Source organism: Vidua macroura, chromosome 3 (genome assembly GCF_024509145.1).
Source record: "Vidua macroura isolate BioBank_ID:100142 chromosome 3, ASM2450914v1, whole genome shotgun sequence".
Lineage (NCBI taxonomy): Eukaryota > Metazoa > Chordata > Aves > Passeriformes > Viduidae > Vidua > Vidua macroura.
Genome location: NC_071573.1, coordinates 102259921 through 102270161, shown reverse-complemented (window position 1 = coordinate 102270161; position 10241 = coordinate 102259921). Strand labels below are relative to the sequence as shown.

General features: G+C 42.6%; 1 protein-coding gene across 1 annotated transcript; it reads right to left on the bottom strand.

Annotated features, from left to right (window-relative positions):
• Window positions 1–4800: 4800 nt before the first annotated feature.
• On the bottom strand, window positions 4801–6710 carry LRATD1 (LRAT domain containing 1). The gene is made up of 2 exons (XM_053974149.1): window positions 6599–6710; window positions 4801–6030 (listed from the first exon to the last, which is right to left on the bottom strand). Exon 2 carries the CDS (start codon window positions 5991–5993, stop codon window positions 5139–5141), a length of 855 nt encoding a protein of 284 aa, XP_053830124.1. The 5' UTR covers window positions 5994–6030; window positions 6599–6710; the 3' UTR covers window positions 4801–5138.
• Window positions 6711–10241: the final 3531 nt, after the last annotated feature.

Genomic DNA, 10241 nt, shown 5'->3' with positions numbered 1-10241 from the left:
CCAAATAACTATATTCTTAAACTGAATAGACTCTGCTAATGGAAGTTCTATCATTCCTCTGGACATATCAACTGAAATACATTTGTGCTTAATGCAAAATATTTAAAATTAAGAAATGAAAGTATTACTAGATGCTCAATTATGAATCTTTTAACAAAAAAAAAATTAGCTTATTTCTCAAAGGCAAATATGAATAAAGTAACTGTTAACTTAAATGGAATTTCAATATAAAAAAATAGAACTTCACTGGGGATTCGGATTATTTAGACTGATAATAGTATTTTGCAAAAGAGAGAATTCCACAACACTTTAGAAAAATACAGCACTGGCAGTTTATATCTGTATAGATTATAACTATATATTCTGGAAAAAATCTGTGGATATGTCCAGTAACAGAAGATTCTTAGTTCATTCCCTTTTTTCAGCCTAACATCTACACTACTCTCTTTTTGATTTACTAGCAGTTCAGTAAAGTATTTGTTCCCAGTCAGTATGCATTAATTTTCTTGACAATAAACTTGTAAAAAGTTCTGACAGCTCAAACTAATATTGAGTCAGAAGATCCATGAACACAGAGCAGCTTCACATATTAAATTTGAACTCATAGGACAGAAAAGTTAAATATTTCATAATAAGGTAAGCAAATAAATTCCACACTTGCCATGGAAACACTGACACTCAAACTAACAGCAGCACTTCATCACACTCTACTCATGTAAAGTTATCCTTTAGACCCTAATTCTGCAGTGAAACTCCCTCAGCAAGGCAGCCCAATCATACCTCCTTAAGTATTTCTGGATTACTTCTTTGGCACTGGGACTTCTAACTTTCTCCTGGGTTATAAAGCAGGAAGCAGAGTGTTTTCACACCATAAGCAGCAGCACATAGAATGTTTTAGCCACATCCAAGTATAATTATGGGCAGGATACTGTCCATACACTATTCTAGTAGAAATCTTTCACAGAAAATAACTGTATCTTGAAATTAGCAGTAGCTTCCACAGACCTCTGCAGCTGCAGACAGAGGGTGGAGAGCTTGGCAGGCTGAGGCACCTGATCCCACAAGATGCTCTGTGAGAGGCAGCATTGCATCAACTCCAGCAAACACGGCTGGAGTTAGAGACGTTCAATACATCACATAAACAGGTCTATAAACTCTGGCAGTTTTGCACATTACTTACCTGAATATGAAAGACACTTACTCGAAATGAGGCAAGAGAACTAAGGATGTGCACATTCTAGCACAGACCAAGGGCCACTTCTTGTCACATCCCAAAGGCCATGTCTTGTTGCACCCTGCTTTTAACCTGAAATCCACTATGGATCAATAGCATACTGCCATAAAAAGCATGCTGTAAGGGTTTTTGTTTTGGTTGGGTTTGTTGCTTGTTTTTGTTTTTTTTTTTGTTTTTTTTTTGGTTTTTTTTTATACAACTACAACACTTGAAAGGAGAAAAAGAATCCTAAGAAAATGAAAACAAAATCCTCTGGGGACATAAGATGAGGATGGAGACAATCTGACAGTAGCAAAACCTATTTTGCTACCCATCCTTAGAGTCATCTCCCAATATGCAGAGCCAATAAGCAGTAAACATTCTGGTCATGACAGGAAAACATTTCATAAAGGCTCTCTATGTTTCTAGAGGACATGAATTGAATTTTTTAATAAAATGTTAAGTCTCAAAGCAATTCAAAGATTGCATTTCAAAAAGAGAATCATATCTAAGCAAAAGATATTCTATAGAACAGTTACTCAAATAGCTAACGGAAAGCTTGAAATGTGACATGGAAGAAAGACTGCAAAATATCTTGACATTGCTGTCGTATTACAAGTCAGAACTTCAAGAGCTATGAATGGGATGTAAATATTTACCCTAGATAGCTAGACCAAAGAATGCAAACAGATTCCAGAGATAAAATACAAGTTTTCAATATCTTTAGTGCTGGAAATGGAAATGTTAACTCTGCCAGGCCCACTGACCCTGAATGATGAATACAATCAATTGCATTTTTACCTGTCAGTCATTCATATCATTGCCTTTCTTGCAGCTGACTTCTCCCTGTCTTCCAATTCTTGTTTCAAGGCACTAAACAACTTTTTATACCCACTTTTCATTTGGTCTTTTTAACAGATTCCCTACTGCCATCTCAGGTTAACACTACTTGTTTCAGAACTTGTCTGTTTTCTTCCTGTATTTTCTTTCTCAGTGTTGCCTGTGTCCATGATCTCCCATCTCAGAAAGGTGGCTCTTCTGGTCTCTAAAGTGTCATCTTAAATCTCACTCTTCCTCAAGCTTCACAAATTTTAACCATCTCCTAACAATCTGATGCAAAGTTCACTGGTCAGCAAGAGCCATTAACTTCAGTGGGCTATGAATCAGGACCAGATTGCTGCCAGTAGCTCTGGACTGAAATCCAGCGAAAGAAAAATAACAAAAGAAACTGTATCGGTGCCCTTGTTGCTAATTACAGACTGCTACTTGAACACAGTCATGGCAATACTATATCCTTGGTTAATACCAGCTCTTACTATTTCCAGTATAGTTTCTCCAGTCCTTATGCAAAAGACTAAGGCCTTACATTGATGTACCTTTTTTTGTACAAATTCAGAGTGATGCCAAAGGTCTCTGACAGAGCTTGAATAAGTAAGCATACATTAGCTCCTATAATTTCTTTTATATACTACAAAATACCATTCTACATCTAGCTGGGTAAGACAAGAAAAGTCATCATGTTTATGAACCAGGTTACTAAATCATTGCAAAAAAATCCACAGTTAAAATGGGGTTTAGAGTGAAAGAATATACAGAAAGCACAGTGAAAAGTTGAAATTTAGTATGTTTTGAATTCTCACTAGTGAGGGCATAAAATTCTGTTCTTCCAAGGAACCTCTGTCTAATCCCATTAATCTAACAGCAATTTGAAGAAAAAAGCTTTCCAGAAATCAAAAATAACACTATAACTCTACTTTATTCTTCTTACCTTCATTCATAAACATTCTGGCACTTATTCCCTCTTCATTTAATTCTCCCTGCCTCTTGCAACCTCAGGTCTCTAATGCATATTTTTTATAAGGGAAAAATAAAATTAATTGCTTTTGCCCACCTTTCCTTCTCCTATCAGTTTTTAATGTTTTGTAAGTGCCTTGTTGTAAAGCCAATGCCTTTCTGCAATCCCACAGTGCTCCCACCAAGTGGTACAGGGAAATCAGTTCTAACAGATGATTTAGGCAATCTGATGTACAACAATAAGATACACAAACGCTAGGTAGAAGATTCTGTTCATGTAATGGGGAAGTTATCATCAGACAGCCACTATTGCCTACATAAAGCTAAAATATTACACATTTATTAAAAAGTATGATGTGGTTTGAGGCTATTTCAACAGTATTTGACAGTATTTACAATTCACATTTTTACCCTATATTATACTAAGCAAGGTACTTTAGGAAAAGTGATAAAATATTACCACATAATTTTGCAAGGACAAAGTGTTAGCAAGGACAAGGTCAATTATATGACCTTCACTGAAGAGGTGCAGTTTGGGGTGTACAGGTTTTTGTTTGCTTTTTCTTAAAGATATTTATGCTAACACTTTTAGTATAATGAAGTACACTCCACCCTCGCATCTTCAGCTATAGTAGGCAAATGCTTTGTAGAAATGAAATTACTGTTGCAATAAGGTTGCTTACGACATTGTTTAATTTAAAAAAAAAAAAAAAAAAAAAAGAGTTGGGACACAGTACATTGATAGGGGGTGGAGTGTATCATATATATACAAAAGAGAGCTATTACTTCTGTCATCTGACATTGATGGGGGAAGAGAGAACAAAATCAAATGCATTTTCTTTCCAGCACTGAAACATGCAAAGACAAAATTACAAGTTGTATGCAGCTCGGAATAATAAAAAGAAATGCCCCAGTATACTTGTTTAGATTTTTAAAAAATATATTTAATTCTCCGATCTTTCACTTCAAAACTTAGAATTAAGCAATGAGTGAACAGGATCTGAAATACAGACAAGGCATTGCTCACATCACATTAAAAGGCATTTTTTAAATGCTGCTGTGGCTTTCTAAACTTACACTGAACAGAATTTTTAGTTGCTGGGAATTTGAAATGCAAGATGAACTTGGCCACGTTACATCTATTTCTTTAAGTGGAATTGTAAATATGCAATAAATTGCTGTTCCAAAGAGGCAACATGCAGAATTCAAAATTGTTTCTTGCAGGATTCTGTTGACCTGTCTATGAAGAGATATTGAAGCAGTGGTACAAAATCCATAGCTCAAGCATGAAATCCTAATGTCTGGATATCTGACTATACTGTTCTCCAAAACACACCACTTCCTTTTAACCACTGAATTTAGTTTTAGGAAAACAGTTGCTCACCAACTTTTTTTTTTTTTTTTTTTAAAGAAAAAAAACAGCAGGGAGGGTAGGAGAAGGGAAGAGGTGGAAAGAACTCATGCATTATGATATTTAGCAGAGAGCTGCAAACAGAAAGCAAAGGCAAGTATTTTAAATGTGAAAGTACTTTATCCTAGTAAATAGCTTGGCAGAGTTGTTTGGGACAAAATTTGGGTTGCAGCTAGAGGATGAAGCACCAGTGTGGAGAAACAAAATAAGCAGGCATCTACCCTCCACCCCAACACCCCCTTTCTCTCCCAGTTAGCGAAGTATGACTGATGCTTTTGGTTGGCCACAAGGCAAGTATTAGCTAGAATCTCATTTAGCTACATCCACATCCACAGTCCCAGATGCTTAAAACTTATCATGGATTAAAGCCATGAAATAAAAATTTTAAAAGAAATTTCAATTTGAAATTTTATTGGCATGTTGCTAGAATGGTCAACATCGATTGACAGGAGAGACTTTGTCCACATACTCTGAGAACAGCCTTCCTGCACCTCCCCCCTCTTTTCTTCCTCTCTCTCGCTCTTTCAGCATTAATGCTATTAAAAGCCAAACAAAATACTGGCTATGGGTGTAAAGAATGCTGGTTTTTTTTTGGAATGTTGCCATGGATCCTGCTTCCAGTCGCGTCCCACGGAAGGAGGGTGCAGCCTCCTGTCTCTACGGCAGGCTGGTCTCCCCAGGCAGGGCAGAAGGAAGATAGCCACGTACTCCTGCTCCTCCCTATTCTTTCCCATCCACTATAGCCAGGTCCTTGATCACCCTCAGTTTGCCACTGGCATCGATCCTGCGCTTCTCGCGTATTAGATCCTCCAGGCTGTGGAACCTCACCGTATGCACCTTGTTCTCTGCCAAGTGGATTTTGAGATGGTACTGCTGCTGGTGCTGGGTGCCAGCAGCCGCCTGCAGCTCCCCCCCGGCTTTGAACTCCCGTTTCCCGAAGCGGCACCAGGCGGCGAAGCTCTCGGAGTTAGTCCAGCAGATCTCGTCGCTTTTTAAGCCCAGGTGCCCGCAGGCGTTCTGCACCACCAGCTCCGCCACCAGCGGGCGGAAGCGGTACCAGCTATTCACCACCCGGCCCACGTTGCCCGCGGCCGCCTCGTACAAGCTGTCCTGGCGGATCTGCCCCTGGTGCAGGTGGATGATCTGCCCGCCGCCCACGTACACGGCCCAGTGCGGCGGCGGGTGCTCCGACGGCCCCAGGTAGAGCAGCTCCAGCAGGTCCCCCGGCTTGCAGAGGGCTGGCAGGGCTGACACCGAGTAGACGCTGAGGTCCCCAGCCTGGGGGCCGCTGCTGACCTTGGAGAAGATGCATTCCTGGCCGCGGAAAGCGGAGAACTGAGTCTCGTTCAGCACCAGCTGGTGGTGGAGGTGGTGGGTGGGCGTCTCCTGCCCAGGGCTGCCGGAGCCCTTCACGCCGTACTTGTCTGGCTGGCCTCGCTCGTCCAGGTCCTCCTCCTCATCCGAAAAGAAGTAAGCCACCCCGACGCGCAGCTCGTCCTTCTCGATCCCCGAGGGGTCCCCGGTCGGCAGCTCGCTGTAATTCAGGTGGGTGATGCGATCCAGTTGATTTCCCATCAATGACAGGGCGAGGCGAGGGCAGAAATCGCCGGATCTAAAGCAGGGTGGGGTGGGCAGACACCGAGAACAAGAGATGGGAAGGAGAGTGCACGCAGAGGGAAGGAAAGAAAGAACGAAAGAAAAAAAAAAAAAATCAAGGCACATACAAAAGATTTCAGAGATTCCGCCCTAAGCTCCCATCCCTCCCCGACTCCTTCCCTCTCCTTCGTACAAAGGAGAAACTCCCAGTGCGGACCCTTCCCCCTACTCCTGGGGTGTAGGGCAGGGCAGAGCCCCGACTCAGGAGCGGAGGTTCCCCGCCGTCCGCCGCCTCCGCGCGGGGGGGACGGAGTTGCACCGGAGTCTCCGCTCTGCGAGGGGAGAGGGCTCTGGGGGCTCGGGGAGCCTCCGGCCGGAGGGTCCCGAGCCCTCCCTCCAGCGGTGCGCAGCCGAACCGCGCCGGGCAGCGCTGCGTGCGAGGAGGCGGCTAGAGGAGCGCACGGCCCCAGAGCTGCCAGCCCTGCCCACCCCGTGCCGGCAGCCCGGCCCGGACCCCGCAAGGCACAGGCAAAAAGCAGGCGATCGGCACCCCCTGCCCGAGGGGGTCCCGTCCCCTTCCGTACCCGTGGTCGCCCAGCGCCAGAACCCCCCCAAACTCCTTTAAAGTCGTCCTGTCCCCATGGGCGCCGCAGAGGAAGCGCCACTCGTGCTCGCTGCCGCCACCCGGCTGCTCCGCCCGCGCCGCTCTGGGCCGCCCGGCCCCTCCGGCGAGGATAAGTAGCGGCGGCGCCGCTCCCGAGCCCGCCCCGGCCGCGCTCATTGGCCGCGCCCGCCGGCGGCGGGGCTGAGCCGCGGCTCTGCCCGCCCGGGCTCCGCTGCCGCCGCCCGCACGCCGGGCCCGCACCCCCGAGCTGTTCCTGCCGGGCCCGGATCCCCGGGCTCGCACCCCTGGGCTGCTCCCGCCGGGCCCGGACCCCCGGGCTGCTCCGGCCGACCCCGGGGCTGCGGCAGGCGGGACGTCCCGGGGAAGGGGGTTGGAGATCGTGCCCACCGCGTGAAGCCGCTGCCAAGCTACCCGTGCACCGGACAGTAGTAAAAAAGAAAGAAATAAAAATAATTTTTTAAAAAACAAACAAACAAAGTAATTTCTATCAAACGAACTCGCCCAGGAGAGACGCAAGAGTTGCTCTGGCCAAGAGTTGCTGTGTCTATCGAAGTGGGTGCCCCTCACCTCACTGCAGCAACCTCAGGTTGCACCTGTGCGGTCTGAAGTGATATCCTGGGCTTCCTTTTGCTGAGGAGAGACAGGCATTTGCAGAGGGCTGTTCCTCTCACCTTTTGCACCTCCTATTTTAGGACGGCATGAAGTGCCTTAAGGAGGTAGGTGCCTGTCTCGCCTAGACGTGAAGTTGGAATGCTTGATGTTTGGCAATAGGTGCGATGACTATCATTCCACATCTGGACAAAGTAGCAGTTGTGGGTTGTCCTCAGACGTGACTAGAAGGCATGCTATGGCTTGTCTTAAGTGAAAAAAAATGAGACTGTCTGGCAGTAGCAGTCCATTTCTTCCAAAAATGTATGAAATCAAAAAATCTGTCATCTGTAGTAGCTACTAACAATACACACTTTTACACCTGATTTTGTACATTATGGAAATGGAACTTAGAAATTATTTGTTCATTTGACCACTCTTCCCCCTGTGAGGCTGTGTCAACGGTGGGATTGTGTTCTTAGTCCTGCTACATAACCATGTGAATTTCTGAGAAGTGAGAATTTAAATATTTAAGACACTTCATGAAAACAATCTAATGACATTCTTTGGTTCAGATGTGAATCATATTAAAGTACCATTTTAAAGTGGAAGTAAATCTACTCATTTCTTTGCAGTGAAAATAGTTTTGTCATCCAGCCATAAGTATTTTTGCTTTCAGTGTTTATGGATAATATCTTTCTTTGCTGCTGTCCTTTTCCCAGTCAGTCTTCGTGTTTAGTTAGCTGAGAACAATAATGCTATCACTTTATTCTCTTTATAGAGAGACATACATCCTTAAAAATAGTGAATTTCAGTTTTTTGAGGTTCAAGCTGTATACCTATGTTCATATGGATCAAAAGCTGAATTTCTTAGATAAATGTGTTTACTTTGAAAAATCCTTTTCTTTTTCCATTTAAATATTGATATAGCTGTCTTTCTAGAATGGCATCTTTTTGTTCTCATTATTTTTTTTAATATATGCTAAGGCATCACATCATAAATGGAGGAGAAAAGAAAAGATGTGCTTAGTGAAATTCAAAGACTGACATCAGTTATTTTTTCATTTTGGCAGTTAATCTATTGATGATTACAGACTTCTCATGTCTCATAAACTCAGGGGTTACAGCCTGAGACTCACAGGAATTAAGCTGATTTGCAGCAGTTAAGGATGCAACATTCATGGTCTGTAGAACCAGAAAGATAATTCGAAAAAAAAATTTAAAAATATTGTTTTCTAATACATGCTTTTTAAAGTTTCAGAGGACTAAACATAACAGATGGATGTTATTTATCTCTAGAATTGTGTAAATACTTTTCTAATGATTGTCAGAAATTATATGTTCTTTACAGTTCACCAACTGCAACATTTTAAATTAAATTATGAGGACACTCTTAAGAGGTTTAGAGCTAAGGCTGTAAAACAGTGTTTAAATATTTTGATTTTTTTTTTAGTAACTGTTAATATGCTTCATTTTTAAAGCTAGTCCAAGTTGAAAGCCATTTTCCGTAGACCTTGATCGACAGTTTCTGTTTTCTAAACACTTTACATTTTTCCCGTTTAAAGTCTGCATCTTTTTAGGTTGCACTTGCACAGTTCACACTTCCCACGTTTGCCAATCATCAAGGCTATGTGGAGTAATTTTTAGCTAGTTCTAAACAAACAAAACATTATTTCATCATTTCCATGCAAAACAGTGGAGAACAGACTGCTTCAGCAAACTGCAGGTGCAGAAGGATTGAGTCTGGGTATAGGAAAGGCTCTGCCCTTCAAAATAGGAGGAGTATCTCATGCCAAATTTTAACCATTTTTGTGGCGATCCCCTGTGGTTTTGCAAGTCTGCTCAATGAGAGTATTCTGTCTCTTGCTGAAGCACTTACAATCCCTTACAATTCACCTCTCTTCATGACCTCTATTCAACACACTTCCAGCACCCATTTCTTTGTTTCATTTCTGTTTTCATCTCTGTACACTGTCTTATCAGTGCTTTGTGCTCTACCACTATCCCTCAGTAAGAAATTTTCCCTCATTTTCTCTTCAGTCATTCACAGTTTTATGATAGTGTCAAGTTGATTTACAAAAGACTCCCATCAACCAACAAACTCCAAACCTTTATGTAACTGTGGTTAAAGGACACTGCTGGAGATGCTTGTTTTGTCTGAGCTAATTTGATTAATGAATTTATTATCTGCTTTAGATGTTTAACTCCTGAGTGCTTCCTTAGCGAAGCAGTGAGTGCAGGCTTGGCTGCTCTTAGATGGTGGCACTGGCAGTGCAGCAGCACTCTGTTCACACTTCCATTGACCAGCTTCAGCCTCATTAACTGGGGTCATCTCTCCTTGCACTAGGACAGGGGAAATTTACAATATTCCTAGAAAGAAACCTGATAACATCATCATCTCTGGCTCTGTCCTGGTCTACTCTGAGAGAGTGAATTTATATTTTTCCATTGCTATTTTTTCTTTTTGTGCCTTTTTCCATACTTGTCATTTTGAAACTGTTGCATTTATATTTAATTTAATACAGCGAAAACCCTTAAAATATGTGGCAAAATAGATAATCAGTAGCTTATTTTTTAAACCTTATTTTTTAAATGTTCTTTTCATCCTGCCTTGAGCTGAGCTTTGGAGCCTTGGACCCCTGTTGCTAAAAGTGGAGCTGAAAACACCGTTGATTTTAATGAGTGGAGAACATTTGTGCAGAAAAATTTAGGAACACATGTTTTAAAAAAACAACCAGAGATAAAAAAAATGATAAGGGTGGAAACTTTTCTGTTATGAACTTTAGATTGTAGAAATCTGTCCATTTCAATCCTGTTAACATTGAATCTCAGAGGCTGAGAAGCTCTTATCTATTTCAGGAACTCTACACTTGGTAGAAACTAAATACAGTTTCTACATCTAACTAGTCTGGGAGAGTCCTGAGGTTTTGGATAGGCTGGGGCAGCTGGGCCAGTTCAGCCTCAGGATTGCTGAGGGAGACCTCATCAGTGTCTGTCAGTATGTGAAGGGAGGA